The 20,420-nt window shown below is 47.1% G+C and overlaps 1 protein-coding gene across 1 annotated transcript in view; it reads left to right on the top strand.

The window, feature by feature from the left end:
* The window catches only part of NLRP13 (NLR family pyrin domain containing 13), a 31,104-nt gene extending 22,219 nt beyond the window's left edge, over positions 1 to 8,885 (top strand). The window contains exons 3-8 of the mRNA XM_045986819.1: positions 831 to 989; positions 2,358 to 2,525; positions 4,585 to 4,755; positions 5,680 to 5,850; positions 6,473 to 6,643; positions 8,711 to 8,885. Coding sequence (XP_045842775.1) covers positions 831 to 989; positions 2,358 to 2,525; positions 4,585 to 4,755; positions 5,680 to 5,850; positions 6,473 to 6,643; positions 8,711 to 8,885 — 1,015 coding nt within the window. The remainder of the gene's footprint in view (positions 1 to 830; positions 990 to 2,357; positions 2,526 to 4,584; positions 4,756 to 5,679; positions 5,851 to 6,472; positions 6,644 to 8,710) is intronic.
* The last annotated feature ends 11,535 nt before the right edge of the window (positions 8,886 to 20,420 follow it).

Genomic DNA, 20,420 nt, shown 5'->3' with positions numbered 1-20,420 from the left:
CTTTTTATTATGTTCTGTTCACCATCATCTAGTCAACATTCATTTTTAATGTCGTGTTTGGTGATTTATCAGTTGCATGTAACACCCAGTGCTCATCCCAATGTGTGCCCCCGTCAGTCCCCGTCACCCCCTCCCCCACCCCCTCCCTTGGTTCCTAGAGCCCAGAGTCTTTTATGATTTGTCTCCTTCTCTGATTTCTTCCCATTCAGTTTCCCTCCCTTCCCCTGTGGTGTCCCACATCACTGCTTATCTTCCACATGGGAGGAACATAGGACCATTGTCTCTCTCTGATTGACTTACCTCACTCAGCATAATCCCCACTAGTTCCAACCTTGTCGATGCAAATGGTGGGTATCTATCCCTTCTTATGGCTGAGTAATATTCCATGTGTGTATAGAATTTTAATAACCCTAAGTTCTAGATATCTGCATAAACCTCTTTTTAAATCACAATATCCTATGAGCGTAAGTTATTATGTACATTTAGAGAGAGAAAATTGGAGCACAGAGGTTAAATCCTAGGTAGCACAGCTCTGAATTCGCCTTCAGCCTGTTTGACTTGAAGCCTGAACGTGTGAGGATCCTACCAATGGCCACATCCCCTCCCTTACGGCGCTGCTTTCCTGAGAAGGACGATGAGGATTGTTGGAATAAAACATCTGGGACTTAAAGAACTAATACTTTTGCAGTCCCGGTTTTCCTGCCCAGTACACCAGCAAATTCCTTCATTTCCCATGGGTCTGGTTTTGTCTCCTGTAGGCCAGGCCTACAGGCCTGGGCGTCAAGTGCCGTTCACCTCAGTAACCTTCTTTCTCTCTCCTAAATGACAAGGCCACACTCCAAGATACATCAGTGGCAGGATGTTTGCTCTGTGTTTTGCCACGGGAATGTGAGGGAGCTGGACCTGAGTAACAGCAAGCTTAACGCTTCTTCCATGAAGAAACTCTGTTACGAGCTGAGAAGCCCAAGATGCAAGCTCCAGAGACTGACGTAAGTGTGGTGCATGGTGTGCGAAATTCCAACAGAACTATCCAGCGTTTTTCTCCTGGTTATTGCAGGGACGATCTCTTTTTCAGAAGGTAAGCTCGGGGGCTTGGGATAACAAACATGTTGGTCCATGTTCAGGTGAAGACCTGGTGCTCTGTCACGTGGTCTTGCGTACAGGCACACTGGCAGCCTTGCCCCCAGAACCTCTGCGCGAGGCTGCCGTTCTGAGCTGACTGAAGGACTGGAAAGCTTGGAGGATGTGGCTGGGACGAAGCACTTGAGAGGCGACTTTATGTGGGCCCCAAGTGAATTGTTGGGCCTTAAGGGAAGGTGGGGAGTTCGTGCTCGGGCATTTCTTCACTCAGTGGGTATTTAACGAGCATCTCCTCATTCTGCGGTTACCGCCGTGAACGGAAAGGGTAACTCCTGCCTGCACAGGGCTGCCCGTGTGGGAGGAACACACTTAGACGGCCAGCGCAGCGGAGGTGATACGGAGGCCTCCCAGAGCAGGAGATCTGTGCGGGGACTCGGCGTGGAGGGGGAGGCTTCGTGTTGGGAGACAGGGAAGGCAGAAGGGCCTCGCCGGTCTAAAAGGTGTTGGAGTAAAGACCTGCTCATGGGAGCTGACGCATGGTTTTGGACCGAAACCCCTCGTGTGATATAAGCAGAGCTCCCAGGCTCCCAGACCTGGCTTGAAGGTAGGGGCAATGGAAGTGGCCCTTGAAGGAGAAGCCAGGGAAGAGCCACCTGACGGAGGACAGACCAAATGTTAGGGCTGGGGAAGGTGTTGGGTCGGATGCCCTCGGGTCCACACCAACTAATTCTGTCCTCCTGTCCCTCTGCGATTCGGGGCTGCCCCGAGGTCTGAAACCCGGATGCACGCACTGCTGCAGGGAGCTTAGAGCGGAAGACCTGGCAGCAGCGATGGTCCTCGAACCTCCGTGTGTCCTGTGAGCTGCGTCAGATGCACAGGACACGGCCTCAAACGTCCCTTTACCAGGACCCGGCATTTGCATCCTCCCTCCCTCCCCGCTATGCTGGTCTTATCGCTTAGTCCTAAAGACGTGGAGAAATGGATAGAAGAGAAGACAAGAGAAGAGTGGTGTTCTCGTCAGACCTTTCTGGGTTGGGGGGGGTCACCCCCTGCCCAGAAGAGCGGGGGCTCCAGGGTTTCCTCTGGCAGACGCGGTGGGGGAGGGGATCGACTCCTGGTGCAACACATCCAGCTGGGCTTCAAGTTTCCAATTCCTCTTGGAGATGATATCCTTGAGGGAAGGGGTCCATCTGGGGGGGATGGGGGAGGGGAGAAAGACAAGAGGAGGGTGTACCCCCTCCCATGAGGCCAGCCTCCTCACTTCCTGTTTTCCTCAGGTGCAAGTCAGTAAGTCCTGTGCGGGTTCTGAAGGAGCTCGTCCTCGTCCTACACGGCAACCAAAGGCTGACCCATCTGAACTTGAGCTCGAACAACCTGGGAATTCCTGTGTCCACCATGATCTTTAAAACCCTGAGGCATTCCGCCTGCAACCTCCAGTATCTGTGGTAAATCTCTGGTCTTCCAGATCTGTCCCGGGGTTGCCCCCAGATTCAGTGACGCGCCAGGGAGGGCAGGACTCAGCACAGCACCTGAAGGACGTAGGGAAAGAGGAGCGAAGGGGGACACGCGCGAGGGGTCAAGGCAGTGCTTCCCGATACTTCAGGTCGACCACAGCCGCCCGAGGGGCAGGTCAGAATGCAGGGTCCTGGGACCCACACCCCAAGAGCCGGCGTTTCTAACAGGCTGCTCGGTGGTGCTGGGCCGGGCGCCACACGGCCCTGACAGTGGCGTGGACCTGGAGGCCGTCCTGTCTGGGGAGACGATGAGGAATGAGGAGAAATAAGCCTTCATTTGTGGCAAGACTCCAGACGAAGACCTCCCCTCCCCGGAGTAACTGCCTGTCTTGGGGTCCCTTTGGTAGGTTGGAGTCGTGTGGCCTCACCCCTCTGACGTGTTGTCGTCTCTTTCTGGAGCTCCGCAAGAACTCGAGTGTGCGCTTCCTTAGCCTGGGGGACAATGATCTCTCGGGCACTGAGGGAAAGAGTCTGCAGGGGCCCTCCGCGGTGTCGACGTCGTCCCTGCAGGAGCTGTCGTAAGTCTTCCCGTCTTGTCAAAATTGTGTCTTTGCAAGGTTAATGGCAGGGTGCGGGGGCAGTGGCGGTGTGTCTGGGGGAGCCTTGGGGATCCCCTATTGTACTGACTACCCCGCTGACACTGTCCCTATCTTCACTCTTTTCTTTTTGAAATTTTTTTATCTTTTTAAACTTATTTTTTGTGTTGCAAGATTCATTGTTTATGCACCACACCCAGTGCTCCATGCAATCCGTGCCCTCCTTAGAACCCACCAGACTCACCCAACCCGCCACCCCCCTCCCCTCCAAAACCCTCAGATTGTTTCTCAGAGTCCACGGTCTCTCGTGGTTCGTCTCCCCCTCCAATTCCCCCAACTCCCTTCTCCTCTCCATCTCCCCATGTTCTCCGTGTTATTCCTTATGCCCCACGAGTAAGTATTTTCCCTCTTGTCCACCGTGTCCCTGGGGCTCCAACTCAGCCAGCTTTGCCCTCACCTTGGTTGTGGCTGACTTACCTGCCAGCCTCCCCTAAACCCCGTGGTTTAATTTTTTATTTATTTTTTAACATTCTAACATCTGGGTAATAGGGAGGGCACATACTGCATGGAGCACTGGGTGTGATGCCAAAACAATGAACACTGTTATACTGTAAATAAATAAATAAATAAATAAATAAATAAATAATTTAAAAAAATTTTAAATTGAATTAGCCAACATATGGTTCATTCAGATGTCGTGTCCAATAATTGATCCGTTGCATATAACACCTAGTGCTTGAAGATTTTGAGAGAAGGAGGGAACACAAGCGGGCAGGAGGGGAAGAGGGAGAAGCAGGCTCCCCGAGGAGCAGGAAGCCCAACCTGGGGCTCAATCCCAGGACTCTGAGACCATGAACTGAGTGAGTTAAAGCAGATGCCTAAAGGAGCCACCCAGGCACCCAATTTTTTAAAAAGATTTTATTGTGCACTACATCAAAACGCATGATGTACTGTATGGTGGCTAACTTACAGACGAAATGATTTTATTTATTTGAGAGAGAGAGAGAGCACGGACAGGAGGGGGGTGGAGAGGGAGAGGCAGACTCCACAGTGAACACGGAAAACCCAGTGGTTTTAAGCTGGGGGTGATCTTGTCCTCCAGGGGCTCTTTGGCAATGTCTGGACACTACTTGGTTCTCACAGTTGGGAGGGGAGGACGCTACTGGCATCCAGTAGGTGGAGACCGGGTATGATCATTATCCGTCAGTGCCCTGGGGGACCCCCCCCCCCACCAACACCACCACAAAGAATGATCTAGCCCGAGGTCAGTAGGGCTGAGATTGAGAAGCCCTCATACTGACCCACCTTTTTCTCCTTAAAACCTTTGTCCTTTATCCAGTTTAATCGTTTTGTGATGTTTGGGTCCCAGACGTGTGGCCCAAGGGACTGGGAGTTTGAGAAAGAAAGAGAAGTGGGCATAGTTGGGGCTCACACTACACTTGGACCTTCTACAGCCTGGAGAAATGCCAGCTGTCAGCGGCCGTCTATCGGGGCCTGGCATCGTGCCTCACCAGCATCCAAAGGACCACTCGACTGTGCCTGGGGTTTAACCCGCTCCAGGATGACGGCGTGAGGCTCCTCTGCCCTTCCCTGACTCACCCCGAGTGCGCCTTAGAGAGACTGGTGTAAGCTCCTCAGGGTTCCATTTCCGGAAGCGACTCCTTGGGGGTGGACATGGGGGGAATAGTGGGTCCTTCATTTGGGACCCATTTATACCATTGATGACTAACACGTGTTGTGCCGGGCGCCATTCTAAACCCAGGCTCCGAGCAGCCCCAGATCTGCTGAATCAGTCTCGGGGGGTTGTGCTAAGGAATTCCATTTTAACAAGGATACCGGGAAATTACGGTCTGGTCAAGTGATGACTCAGCTCCTCTCTCTAGACACACATACCTGTCACCTTCCAAAGTTCCCTCTTCTACCGTGTTTGTTATTAATTTTTTTTCAGATATCACATAACACAGATTATTTACATAGAAAATGGTAAACCTTAGAGAACTCTAAGTCCACAATGTGGGACCATTAGTTGTAAGTGCGATGCTCACAGGGGATCTTCGGAACTTCTCTGGTGTTACTGAAACTTGAGAGGCTTTGATCATCAGCCTTTAGTTTTAAAGATTTATGTATTTGAGAGAGAGAGAGAGAGAGAGAGCAAGGGGAGGGGCTGAGGCAGAGAGAGAATCCTCAAGAAGACTTCTCACAGAGTGTGGATCCCAGCACAGGGTTCAGTCCCGGGAGCCTGAGATCCGGACCTGAGCCATAATCCAGAGCTGGGTGCTCACCCGACTAAGCCCCCCCAGTGCCCCAATCATCATCCTTCTATTGGCTTTCTTTTTTGAGACCACCATTAATGCCCAGAACATTCTTGCTGTGCTCATTGCATAAATCTGGGAAAGCATAAGTAAGCATGGCTACGCGGCCTATCCCAGGTTGGGGTTCAAGGGGACCCCGTGGTTGAACTCAGAGTTGGGGCCTGAGGCTCGCATCCCCAGGGGCCTCAGTTCAGGCTGCCTTCTTGAGCATGTGTCTCTGTGGCTCTTGCCCCGCAGGCTTTGGTTCTGCCAGCTCGGGGCCCCCAGCTGCAGGCACTTGTCAGACGCTCTCCTTGAGAACAAGAGTTTGACACATCTGAACCTGAGGAGGAACAGCCTGGGAGATGAGGGGGTGAAGCTTCTGTGTGAGGCCTTGAGCCGCCCGGACTGCCGCCTACAGAACCTGGAGTGAGTGCCTTTGCCTCTCTGTCCTTCAGAGGATGGGAAGAAAGCGTGTGACCTGACCTGAAAATGCCCGAGCTCCAGACGGGGCTGGAGTCCCGGGTGTAGACGTGCGTGCTCACCAGAGGAGCTGCAGGTTCTCCTGCGGGGGGATAGGTTGGGGGGGGGCTTGCCTGTGGTGGGCGGTGAGGCTACTGGGGTGACGGCTAAGGACCAACCCTGGTGTGTGTTGGGGGGTTCCCAGACCACTCTGTGGGTTTGATGGCTCCCAGAGGACTTCAAGAATATGGCACACAGTCAGATTTGTGGCTGCCATGTATTTCAGTGAAAGGAGGAAAAGTAGCATCAGCCAAGGGCAAGATGCACAACATCAAGTCCAGAGGTGCAAACTCTGCAGATGGCACGGGGAAGAGAGCCGCATTGTCCTGTCTGCTGCGTCCTTTCTACCCGTAGATAGTCTCAGACTTCCTGACCAACACCCTCCTGTTTCCAGGGCTCAGCACGACAAGTCTGGCTCCAGCATCTCTTTCCCTCGGAGGACTGTGATGTGGGCTGGCGTAGACAGAGCAAAGCCCGAGGATGCGAGGATGCGAGGGTTATTCTTTCCCCTTTTCTGTTTGTTTTGCAGTTTGTCGGGCTGTTCTTTAACAGCAGGGGGCTGTCAGGAGCTTGCTAACGCCCTCCGGCGTAATCATAACATGAAAATTTTGGATCTCGGGAGCAATGATGTCCGGGACGACGGCGTGAAGCACCTGTGTGAGACTCTGAAAGACCCGAGCTGCGCCCTGAACACGCTTGGGTGAGCTGACGCAGTCCTCTTTGTGGGAAGCCCCCATCCTACTCTCGTATCTGGAGGGGATGACACGCGGTCACCTGGGGGTTCAAGAAGGCGAGGAACAAATGACAAAGTTCTCTTGTTCGGAATCTCTTCTGCTTAATGGTGAGGTTCCAGTGCAGAAACAGAAGTTCGTTCCGGTCACTCCCCGCCCGTGGTGAATTGTAGATATTCTTCGTTTTGGTCAGTACCTTTGGGATAGCAGGTGGGGACTGGTGTACTGTGTTTCCTGCTCTGGAGTTTTTCCATCAAAGGGGGAGTCCAATTCTAACTGTAAGATGATGTGTTTGTTCAGCAAACTGAGTTGGTTTCTACTCCAATAATAGGAGTTTTAGTTAAGTGTGGCTTACATGATAGCTATTTTTCACATAGGTGCCATGTCTACTCACTCTCACAAAACGCTTAGAGATCTCAGTCTTTCTCTGCGGAAATCCTGCCATTTCCATTAAATGGATGGACCTTGAGGACCTTATGCCCTTACTAAGTGAAATAAGTCAGAAGTTGTTTGTTTTTTTCACCACATCCCTCTCCTTCAAGAAGGATCTTGAGGTTCAATATTCTTTATCCTGTGGGTAAAGGAGAAGCTGTTACACTTATGCAAGTAATTCGGGGTCCCATTTGTGCCTTAAGAATGCTGGTCTGGTTTTAAGCCCTCACTCCCTAGGACCTTCCCCAGATGTATAAATGAATAAAATGTTTGCAACAGTTATTGCACTGTCTATAAAGACGAATGTCTGCCCGATATTCAGTTCACTTTCAGTCAGTTTCATTCTCAAGTGTTGTAGCTTTAATGATTTTTTTAAAAGATTTTATTCATTTTTTGGAGAGAGGAGGAGAGAGAAAACACAAGCGGTGGGGAGGGGCAGAGGGAGAAGCAGACCCCACTGAGCAGGGAGCCCAACGCGGGCCTCCGTTCCAGGACCCTGAGATCATGCCTGAGCCGAAGGCAGACGCTTAGCCTACTGAGCCACCCGGGCACTCTGCCAATGTATAAGCTTTAAAGTAGACACCCGAGTGTCTCATTTGTGTTCACAGGGTTCCACCTTTACCATCAGACCATTGTTTCTCAACCTCCGCATTACTGACACCTTGGACTGGGTAGTCCTTGACTGGGGGCTGTTCTATGTGCTGTATGCTGCAGAACAGCATCTCTGGCCTCCAGCCTCCAGATGCCAATAGCCTCTCCCTCGTGTGCAGACATTGCTCAGTCTCCTCTGGTTGGGAGAAGATCACCCCTCATTGGGAAACACTGGCCTAGATGACCAAGGGAATACTACTAGTAAAGGTACATGATGGAGGTCAGCAATATGTAACATGGTGGTAAAGGCCCTGCAGGGGGCGCTAGACCGGAGACAGGACACACTTGGGTGATGTTGGAACCGTTTTTCTCTCCTATCCTCCTCTTCCTGTCCACCAAATAGTGCCTTTACCTTGAAGCTTTCTCTGGATCCTACCCAACATCTTCCACGTCTCCCAACATCTCCTAACATCTTCCTAAGGAAACCTTTCCCTTTATTCTTGATGTATCAAAATTTCTATGTCTGGACACCTATCACATTTCTTTATAGGCTTAGATGGAAATTTCCACTACCTTAAAGTGATATCACTGTCACTTTTGTCTTTGAACATATGGTTGGCTAGCTACTAGGAATACAGATTTTGTTGTGTTGAAATTAGGAACAAGATGAAAGTGTAAGGAAAGGGTTGTAGTCTTATTTTAGTCCTTTCAAGGATCTTATAAATAAATTCATGCCACTTTTTAGGGCTGAATATTGTTTCTTTGATAGTCAGACAGGCTAATATTCTGTTTCCTCACCTGGCAAATGGAGTTGAAGATATTGGCTACCTTTGATAGGACTGGTATACGGATTGAGTTATGTGTAAGCATTTGGAGAAGTGTCCAGTGTGTGGTAAGCTCTCCACTAGAAGCCAGTTTGTTTTAACCACGTACTTTTTCTTAGATCCGGTATCACTTCTAACTTCTCAGTCTTGGAGGACCATCTTTCACACTTCCTTCCCACCCACTCCTAGGTTGGAGAGATGCAATCTGACGCCTGCTTGCTGCCAGCATCTCTCCTCTGTTCTTGGAAGCAGTAAAAGCCTGGTTCACCTGAACCTTCTGCAGAATGACTTGGAGCCCAGTGGAGTCAGCATACTGTGGAAGGCCTTGAAAAGATCAACGTGCAAACTACAGAAACTCGGGTAACCCCCAGTGACTTTTACACTGGGAAGCACTAGCTGAGAGATGGGGGTAGGTTGGCTGATGTTTTAAAGCAAGCATTGGGCTCAGCCTGTATTCGATTTCCTAGAGCAGGGCCAGCCAGCGGAACCTTTAGTGATGGCGGAAGAAGTTTATACCTCCTGTCCAGTAGGGTAGCCAGTAGCAGTATGTGATAACTGGGCACTTGAAAGGGTGTTCATGCAACCCAGGAACTGAGTTTTTTACTTTTCTCAGTTTAAATTGCTGAAGTGGCCCCACATGGGTAGTGATGACCATGCTGGGCAGCACGGTCCTACAAACATTTGGGAAGTGGAGGAGGCCCCTTGCTTTTCTCATGCTTGTACCTATTCAATATTTCACTCAACAATCACTCAACGACATCCTCTTCAATGCTGACAAGTGTGCCATGGTTGATAGGAGAATGGTCGTGAGCCTTCCCCTCACGGCTCTTCATTCTGCTCAGGGAGATGACAAATCTGCGATGGATAAAAGCAGTGTTGTCATGAATGCTGTAAGGAAAACTCTGGGCTGTGGTAGAAGAACAAGGGTAGTCAGAGCAGTGACAGAAAGCGTGTCTGATGTGGTGACGTTGGTTCTTAAGTCCCAGGGAGGCTGGAAGGAGGAATCTATGTATCACCTGGACAGTGACAAGAGACAAAGAGTAGAGTGTTCTAAGGAAGTTAGAGTAGCATGTATAAAGGCCCTGAGGTTGGACCACCAAGCTCTGTATTGCTCCTTCCAGTCGTTGAAATAGAGCATTGAATTAGAATACTCTCCCCCTTATTCAGTATTCTGGAGATGAGGTCGGAAAGGTAAGCCATGGCTACCCCACTCCCACCCCCTGGAAAAGACTTTAAACTGGGTACATTTTGGCAGAAATCCTCTTGGATTCCAAGGAATCTTGCCTAATTTGGGAAGTTGATCAAAAGCTATATATTCAGGACTTTGTATTATCACCTTCACATCTAAGTAATGCATTTTTAAAAGCATTCTCTCTATTTCTTGCAGGCTCAAGAAAGAGTTGTACGACGTAGTGAAGGGGGAGCTGGAGGAATTGCAGGAGAGGGGGTCCTTTCTAAGAGTCAAGTGTAAATGGGATTTCAATGACCTTGAGGACAAATGGTGGTGGTGACCCAATGAGGAAATGCCATGGCTTCACCATGGGAGGATCTTGGATTAAAACCACCAGGAGATTGCTGAGGTGTCCCTGTTCATAGGGACAAATGAGCTGTGACCCCCAGAGTGCTTTTCTGCCATTTGTTGTAGGCAGCATATTAAATACCCAATCTCTAGAATCCTTGTCTAATTCCACATTTGGCCCCAAGACCCTACATTGGCTTTGCCTCAAATTTCCTTTTGTTTTTCTTGGTGTAATGTCTTTCTCAGATGTTAAGAGGATGCAATAAAGCAAAGGATATAAAAAATACCTTGAGAAAGCCTAAAGTCTCATTTACTGTGGATGGAGAGATGGGATGGATGTGACTCTAATTCCAGTTATCCTACTGTGGATAAACCAGGCAGATGGAGCTCCAGAACCACTCCTAGCATGCAAATAGACCCCATTTTGGCTTTTGCATCTATCTTTCAGTGACCTATGGCTGTGATAGAACTAAAGTATATTTAACCTACCTGCACACAGGACCCATGGATCCTACACAGGATATAATATGAAACTAATGTCATGCATGAGACTGGATATGAGGATGGGAGCTTATTACAATTTTCTCTCCTTTGCCTTATTCAATAAGCAAAAGCCATCAGAAGTCTTAAGGAACAGTTGGATATTCATTGTATTTTGTGTTTTGTAGCTTCTAAAACCTTTGTAGAATGTCTTGATCGTCATCAGAGCCCTGTAGGTGGGGGCATTCCTCCCTGATGAATTCAAAATCAAAGATATGGAGGGTGATCAGGGTATCTTCTCTGCCAGGTAAGTATGGGAAGGGAGGGAAAACTGAAGGGGGAGAAATCAGGGAGGGAGAGGAGCCATGAGCAACTCAGGACTCCAGGGAAACAAACTGAGGGTTTCAGAGGGGCTATGGGATGGGGGGATAGCCCGGTGATGGGGATTGAGGAGAGCATGTGTTGTGATGAACGCTGGGTATTACTTGTAACTAATGAATCATTGAACACCACATCAAAAATGAATGATGTTCTAGACAGTGACTAACTGAACATAAGATACTGAGGATCAATGTTTTACAACAGATCACAGAAATAGTAAGTCAAATAGTGGCACTTGGAATCCATGCCTTCCATTTAGGAGCCAGCATGCCTGATGAAAGCCAGTAGGGTCTTCCAGTAAGGTGAATGCCTTGATCCTTCTATCCATCCATGTTCTCACCATTAAATCCAAGTGAAACCTAGATCCTTGAAATACTTCGTTCTCTTCCTGCTGCACTTTGGTCGTTCATTGTAGATAAAAACTGGGATAGAGAGTGAGTGGGGAGAGGTATATGGACTTAGAAAAACTTGAAGGAAAGACTTTTTTTAAGATTTTATTTATTTATTTGACAGAGAGAGATCAGAAGTAGGCAGAGGCAGGCAGAGAGAGTGAGAGGGAAGCAGGCTCCCTGCTGAGCAGAAAGCCCGATGCGGGACTCGATCCCAGGACCCTGAGATCATGACCTGAGCCAAAGGCAGGGGCTTAAACCACTGAGCCACCCAGGGACCTCAAGGGAAAGACTTTTAAAAACCGAAGGTTTAGACTGCTTTAGTTACTATGTCGTGACGTCAGTTACTGCTGAGTACAATGGCATTTTGTCATTTCTGATAATCTGACAAACTACTTAACCCCAATCCAAGACGACCCTGACGTTCCTTGTTTCTTTATAACACAGGGATATCCTCCTGTGTTGGAGCTACAAATTCTCTATTACTGTTTTCATAACGTTTTAGAAATTTATTCTAGAGTTCCTGAATCTGCCGTGGAATTAATTCAATTACAGCAGAGGATCTTAACCCTTGGGTAGCCGAAGAGTGTTGTTTTATTTCAAAGCTATGTAATGCCAAAGTGGCTTTCTAGGGGAATCGGTGATAGGTCCACCCATCCCCGCCCCAGGAAGGGGAATGAGCGTTCAGAAGAGATGAGACGGGAGGGATCTGTATGAGCCGTGATGGTGGAGCTGCTTCCCCGGGCTCACTACGGGTTATGAAGCCCGCGACCCGGCAAGGAGAGATTCACACTACGTGCAAGCCTGTGATCACCCGGACGACCTCCCCACCCACTCTTTTTCCATGCCTGCTACTTTGCCATCTTAAAAGTGTGAGTAGACGTGGCCAGGTCTAGGGAGTGGCTGGGGTCAAGGCAGAGGTAGTGTGTAGTTGAGGTTAGGAGCGGAGAGAATCCCTTTGGTGAGGTGATGGAGGAACTGTGTTGAGAAAAGGATCTCTGAGCGGAATCTGGTGAGACCAATAGATTCTACGGAATGGAAACCTCCACAGTGGCTTTTCAGGATGGCACAATTGCTTCTTAACGATTTACACCCTTGAAGCCGATTTTTCTCATTACAGCATGGGTCTAATAGCACCAATCTCAGGCTTTGCAAAAATTGCACAAAATAACTTGCAAAATGCACAGTATGAGGTAAGCACCTGCGAATGTCGCTCTTGGGTTGGTGATCTCCTTCAACCCTGTCCTCTCCGGATCCTCTCCTGCTCACGAGATGCTTCCTGGCTCAGTTCTTGGCCTGTACATCCTCCCCCCCTCTTTTCTGCTGGCCTCTGCTTTGGAGGGACAGAGGTTTGAGAGTACAGGGAAGCCACTGGAGTGTCTTCTAGTGGGCGGGAATGGATGTCCCCGTAACATAATTGTAGCTCAGGAACTGAGTTCTTTGTTTCTTCTGGCAGGATGTTCTCCCTCTTCTCCACAGATGACATGAAGTGATTTTTCTCAATCTTTTTCTCCTGTGATGTTTGTGGTAAGATGGACATAACAAATTCACTGTTTAGCCATTTTTTTAAAGAAATATTTTGACAGAGCAACAAGGAGACAGCAGCAGGCAGAGAGAGAGGGAGAAGCAGACTCCCCGCTACGCACAGAGCCTGACATGGGGCTCGATCCCAGGACGCTGGCATCATGACCTGAGCCCAAGGCAGACACTTAACCACCTGAGCGCCCCCCCCAGGTGTCTCTCTTTAGCCATTTTAAAGTGGACAGTTCTGTGGCATTCAGGAGCTTCACGCTGCTGCGCAACCCTCACCACCATCCGTCCACCCATGGACCTGTACCTTCCCAAACTGAAACTCCATCCCCATTAAACACTAACTCCCCATTTCCCGTTCCCTGAGCCCCTGGCAACCACTGTTCTACTTTCTGTCTCTATGAATTTGACCATCCGAAGTACCTCATAAAAATGAGATCATACAGGGGCACCTGGGTGGCTCGGTGGGTTAAGCCTCTGCCTTCAGCTCAGGTCATGATCTCAGGGTCCTGGGATTGAGCCCCACATCTGGCTCTCTGCTCAGCAGGGAGCCTGCTTCTCCCTTTGCCTCTACCCCCTGCTCATGCTTTCTGTCTCTCTCTCAAATGAATAACTCTTTAAAAAAAAAAAAAGTGGGATCATCTAGTATTTATCCTCTTGTTGGCTGACTTATTTCACTTAGCATAACGTCTTCAAGGTTCATCTGTGACACGGCAGGTGTCAGAATTTCCTTGTTAAAGGCTGAATCTTACTCCATCATGTGGACAGACCACACTGTGGCATCCATTCTTCTGCCAGCGGCCATCTGAGTTGGTGATTTTATTCATCTTGTCTCCTAAATTGATGGCATGGGAACCCAGAAATGAAATACTCCTTAAGCTTTCCTTCCACTTCCCCTCCCCGTCTTCATTTACGGGGCTGGAGGCCTTCATCTGGAGGAAGGGGAAGAAGAGTGGAGAGTCTTAGAAGCCGGAGGCCGCAATGGGAAGAGGAGGACCAGAGGGGAATCTGGGGAACAATGGGGGAGACGTGAGGGGTCATGCAGGGACGTAAGATTAGCAGTGCCGGAGAAATGACCCCAAACTTGGAAGGAGACAAGAGAGAATTACTAAGGGGTTCTTTTGGGGGGGGGGGGGTGCTGCCCTTGCTGCTCTTGTTGACGGAGTGATTTTGTAGCTCCACAGAGGCCGATTTGTGGAGTCTTCTCTGGGGTTCACATACTATTTAATCTTGTGCTTCTACTTTTTCAGTGTATTCCACTGAACAAGCATGACTCAGGAGACAGAATCATAAGGCATCGTTTTAGTCCGACTGTTCAGATTTCCTCTCTGGTGTGAAATCTTTTCCTGCACCTGGTTAAGTACTTGTTCTGGGCCATTTCTTTATCATGTAATAGTCTCAGTGTCAATAATTTAACGATCTAGCCCTGTGCCATAAAGCTCAATTTGAACTTCACGCCCTCCTAAACTAGGAGATGGAAGCCATGAATCCTGAGAAGGGATGTGTTCAGAAAGAGGAAGGGCCAGGGAGTGGGGAAAATCGTTACTTGACTGGCAGGGTGATGGACTCAGGATCTGCACCACCCAATCCAGGTGTATGAAGCCAGCTTTCCTGGGGTCAGCAGAGCCTTCCCATCAAAAGAGAATCAAACGTTGGAGGTTTTACTGATGAAAACAAATCAACTCAGCTGGTAGAGTAATCCTTCCTGAAGCCCCACGTAGACACTGAGACCAGCAGCATAGCTTGCTGGTGTTCGTCATAGCGACTTTGCACATTGTCTACTAAAGTCTTTCCGTGTTGGATGTTGAGCTCAGTTCTCCATGCCCATGCCACCTGCCTCCCTCTTGTTACAGTGTTACCCTTCTGTTGGTTGCCCCGTATCTCCACATGGTGCACGGATGTCTCTAGTTGGTTAAATACCGAGGTTCATGTATGAGAAGAGATTGACAAGGTTGTAGTGATACATATAATGTCAAATATTAGAAACCACCTAAAAGCCTATCAATAGATCTTTTGAATGAAATATGTATATATAAGGCTATTGTATCAGATTACAGAAACAAGGTTTAGATCTAGATAAGTATGTATGCATAGGGTTTACATACCTATGATGTATCTCAACCTTTTTGTATGTGTGGACACACGTACACCTGCACACAAATTTCACCACAGAATGTGGTGCATGTGCTTCCTGTGTGTTTACACTTTATTCATCCATGTTGAGGTACGCACACACATTCTGTTATACGTGTATATTACTTGACATACATTATTTTCAGTCTATCCATATTATGTTTATCGTATATTAATATGGATAAACTAACAATGAAACACAGAATGCATTTAGTGTAGGATCTTTGTGTAATTTTAAAAAATCAATGCTATATTTTTGATGGATGCACTCACATATAGGGGATTATAGGAATGGGGAGGTCAGTCTCCTGAGGATTTCTTGTGGGGAATAGGAAGAGGGGAATGAGACGGGATTGGTGGTCAGAAAGATCTTTACCTTTATGTGTACTTGTAGGTGGAGGACAATGGATGGTTTGTACTTCTCTGATTAATTTAAAAAAGTACTTTCCAAATACCATCATGAGGCAAGAGAAGAGAAAAAGCCTGAGTTGGGACGCCAACAGCATGAACAGAAAAGTCAGACTTTGGGTCCAGATGCTGCCCAAAGCATGCAGGAAAAGGATCATGGTCTCTAAAATTCACATGGGAATAAATTCCCATTTTTATGGAATAATTCTCCCTGTTTGGAGACTTGTTTTACAAGATGTTTAAGATCTAAGACTTTATCAAGTGTTTAAAAGTGTTGCCATGAGACAGGATGGGAACTTTACCTTGGCAGGCTTTCAGTGGCTTGCCCAAGGCCACAAAGCAAATTAAAACCATATAAACATAGTCTATAAAGTATCCAAATGAGGGGCCAGAAAAATCAGGGTTTACATCCGTGTCAGGGACTGTAACTCCCGGGGACAGACCAGGCGCAAGTAAGGGCTCCAGTAACTTTTCCTTGCAGGTGACCTTGGATCCAGAGGAGTCCAGCTTGCCTGCTGCCCTACCACCTGCCTCTGTCCCATCAGTCACCTATAATCGCCAAGAATGAGATGTTGCTCTTCTGCAGCTGTCTGAAGTCCCTGCATTTCCTCATCAAATTCAGGGTTTTTTGCAGCTTCGTAAAATAGAAAAGGGCTCTCTTGAATTCTTCTCTGTAGCTCTTTTTTCTCCATTTCTTCCTGGAACAAGCCTAGAACAACCTGGTGTTACCTCCACTGGGAAAGACATATCTATAGGGGTGTGTGTGCTCATAAATGTTTAGCACGTGGCTTGTGGAAGGGGGGAAAAGCCCTGATTTGTAGCCCTGCACATTTCTGAGGTGTAAATTACCAACCATGGCCAATTTTAAGCTGCCAAGTTCATGTCATTAAACACAGCAAAGGAAGAGCTAACACAGGGTTATCATGATCTGGTAGGAGTGGTCTCCAGCACATCACTGGACAGAACAAATGTCCTGTCTGATAGAAAGCCCTGATTCCACCTGAACACTAGGGTTTGGGACAGGAACCTCAGGAGAGGGATAAACCTTTTATTTTTAAAAAGATAAATTAGTAGTAGTTTCCAAGTGCCTGGTCCTAGCCTTCTGTTGTGGGTTTTAGGTATCTATCTCATCAAAATGTCACAACCTAATGAGATGCCACTATTGACCGGATTTGCAATGAAGACAAGGAGGGCTATAGCCAAGTTAAGGAACTGGCCCAAGGTCACACAGCCATCGAGCAGTAGGAATGGGATCCAGACCCCAGCAGTGTGGTTCTGGAGCCTCCGTACTTAACACAAGGCCGTATGTTGTTGCTCTAAATTAAGCAGGAGGGTTAAGGCTCACTTGTCTTTGTTTCCGTGGGTGTCTCTGTTTGCAACTGTCCTGAGCAGCTTCACCTCACCATTGTGCCTCTGTTTCTCTCCACAGTTGGGGAGGGTGCAGGGCACGTGGAAACTCACATAGCTCTGTATTTTTATTATGTCTGTATTTATTTTCTTTCTTTCTTTCTTTCTCTTTTTTATTTACTTGACAGAGATCACAAGTAGGCAGAGAGGCAGGCAGAGAGAGGAGGAAGCAGGCTCCCTGCTGAGCAGAGAGCCCGATGCGGGGCGCGATCCCAGGACCCTGAAATCATGACCTGAGCTGAAGGCAGAGGTTTTAACCCACTGAGACACCCAGGCGCCCCATGTCTGTATTTTCGTAGATACTATGTCAAATCAAATCCTTGCCCCCATTTTGCAGAAAGAAGAGAGCTCATCGGAGAAGACCAATGCTTTGCCTAGGGCAGCAAGACTCAACATGAAAAAGCTAGAATTCCACGGCTGGGGAAAATGATGGACAATCCAAGTCGTTCCACTGCCGAGCACCGCCTTTCGCACTCTGGATCTCTCACACAAGGCAAGAGGAGGAGAGGGTGCGAGGCACCTGAAGTTTCTAGATGCAGGCTTACAAGGATGGGCTTTAAAGAAGTGGACCTATATCTTCAGAGTTGGAAAAGATGGTAATGGTCTTAGTGTTGGACTTCTACGTCATCTACTTTCCCTTCCAAGAAATGAGTGGCCGTGTAAGTACCTATGACTGTGCATGATTTCAGAGAGACTTGAAGAGGGTGGGAAAATAGAGATGCTTAAGGTTCATTCTATTGTTACCTAATAGAACAATATTTATCAGATAAAAGAAAAATACATATAATTTATATTTATAATTATACTTCTATAAATATAATACATATAATTATGCTTCTATAAATATATATAATTATGTTACACATGTGTATTTATACATTTAAATCTGTAATTATAAATACATAATAAAGTATACAAGTCTATAATTACAAATATAAGGAATTATAAATACATGTATTTGATATATTAGATTTTATAGTTTCAATTTATAACTACCTATTTATAATTTTAAGTCTATATATTGTTATATAAGTCTATTTGATATTGATTTTATAGCAATAAATATGTTTATAATACATATGTAATTTTATATAGACTTATATAACATGTATTTGATTTGATTTGTTTTCATTTATAAATGTATGTAAGTCATATAAGTCTACATAAGTCTTATGTAAGTCTATAATTATAAATACAAGATCTATAAAGAACTTCTCAAACTAAACACCCAAAAAACAAATAATCAAGTCAAAAAATGGGCAGAAGACATGAGATATGGATAAAGATAAAAAGATAAAGATAAACAGACATGGATAAAGAAGATGTGGTCCATGTACACAATGGAATATTACTCAGCCATCAGAAAGGACGAATACCCAATTTTTGCATCAACATGGACGGGACTAGAGGGGATTATGCTGAGTGAAATAAGTCAAGCAGAGAAAGACAATTATCCTATGGTTTCACTCATCTGTGAAACATAAGGAATAGCATGGAGGACATTAGGAGAAGGAAAGGAAAAATGAAGGGTGGGGGGAATCGGAGGAGGAGATGAAACATGAGAGACTCTGGACTCCGGGAAACACACTGTGGGTTTTAGAGGGGAGGGAGGTGGGTGGATGGGTGAGCCCAGTGATGGGTATTCAGGAGGTCACAGACTGCATGGAGCACTGGGTGTTATATGCAAACAATGAATCTTGGAACACTGCATCAGAAACTAATGATGTACTGTATGGTGACCGACATAACATAACAAAAAAAATTAAATTTTTCAGCAGTTCCTACAATGTAATCAGCAAAGCAATTCCTTCAGAATGACAGAAGTTTAAAACTGAAGATTTTAGGATTAAATTTAGCCAAACAACGAGGAAACCAAATTGCAAAAGTAAATATGACGTATCCTTGTTGATTGACTTGCCCACGTTGAGCCATCCTTGCTATCAGGATCCAGTGAGTGGAAATGGAAGTTTGTTCTCATGCGCTCCTCCATGTTCTCTGTTCTTTTTTTTTTTTTTTTAAAGATTTTATTTATTTGACAGAGAGAGATCACAGGTAGATAGAGAGGCAGACAGAGAGAGAGAGGGGGAAGCAGGCTCCCTACTGAGCAGACAGCCCCATGCGGGACTCGATCCCAGGACCCCGAGATCATGACCTGAGCCGAAGGCAGCGGCTTAACCCACTGAGCCACCCGGGCGCCCCATGTTCTCTGTTCTGTATTTCATCCTCTGCACTATTTCAGGTACCATTTATCTCCTCTTCCAATAAGGAAGTCATGGCAGGAGACTTTGGACTGGAACAAGCATCCCTAGTATTGGGATGGGGGTCATATACGGTCCTCTTTCAGGCAGTTAAAATACGGTGTTGACTCTGCTTTTTTCTCTGTGATTCCATGCAGATTATTCTTCTGTTATCTTCCTAAAACTTGGAGCTTCACTGGGGGAGTGCTTGTACTCAGCAAAACTCTGAAACATCTGGACCAGGGTATGAATTACCTACAAGATCATGGAGCACTGGTTTGAACTCTGCCCTTGATGTTTCCAGTCTGTAAATTACTAGAGTGAGTCTGACCAAGGCTTTCTTGGATGATCATGTCCCTCTAGTGTATGGGTTTGGATGGTGGGGTTGACCACAGAAATAAGGGTTTTAACAGTGATATCAGTGGTGGTAGTGGTGTACAAGGGTTATGAGAATATGTGCTCTCAACAACAGGCGCATACAATCAGGGTAATTTTCTTGGCAAAACCTTTTAACTGAGAAGAAGCAGAGTTTACCAAATCCCTCATCTCTGGCACCACAGAGAGGTGTGTCTGGGCCAGGCCCAGCTGGAAGATGATGAAAGATGCTGCAGCAAAGGGACCCAGAGATTCTTCCCTGACCTGGCATACATATTCGTGAGGAAGGGAAAATCTTTTGGGGGGTAGGCAATAGTGGGGCCATCTGGGTTGAGAAATAGCCTTCCTGGAAAAGGTGTGTGGGGCGCAGAGCTGGGGGAGGTGATGTTATCTGAGCCACTGGTATGGGCCAAAGATACTGTGCTTCTCCATTGAGCTAACTCGGTTGTAGGGGGATGGCCTTTGACCAAACTTAGGTAATGACATGGGAATAGGCAATAACCTTCTATAACGTTCTGAATGTCTTTCCTCAAGGACACTAAGTAACATGCTCTTTTATTTTTTTTTAAAGACTTTATTTATTTATTTGACAGAGAGAGAGATCACAAGTAGGCAGAGAGGCAGGCAGAGAGAGAGGAGGAAGCAGGCTCCCTGCGGAGCAGAGAGCCCGATGCGGGGCTCGATCCCAGGACCCTGAGATCATGACCTGAGCCGAAGGCAGCGGCTCAATCCACTGAGCCACCCAGGCGTCCCGTAACATGCTCTTTTAGATTCCTTAGGGATGCCAAGCTGTCCCTGGTCTGAAAAAAAAAAATTAACTTTTTTATTCTTGGAAAGTGTTCCACCTTAAATGTCTGTTTTGAGGGGTCATAAATAGGGTAAATCTAGAACATAAGAGAGTCTCCTGTTCCGTGTTCATAAAATAGCAACTCTATTGACTGTGAGCTCCTGAACTGAAGTGCTTAGTAGACCTGTATCAAAAGATAACCAGCAAATTCACAGGCTGAGCTGCTATTCCATCGTGCCCAGTGTGATGCTAC

Source organism: Meles meles, chromosome 19 (assembly GCF_922984935.1).
Source record: "Meles meles chromosome 19, mMelMel3.1 paternal haplotype, whole genome shotgun sequence".
In the NCBI taxonomy this organism is placed as follows: Eukaryota; Metazoa; Chordata; class Mammalia; order Carnivora; family Mustelidae; genus Meles; species Meles meles.
Note: the sequence above shows the minus strand (reverse complement) of the source record. Positions and strands in the feature narration are given on the sequence as shown.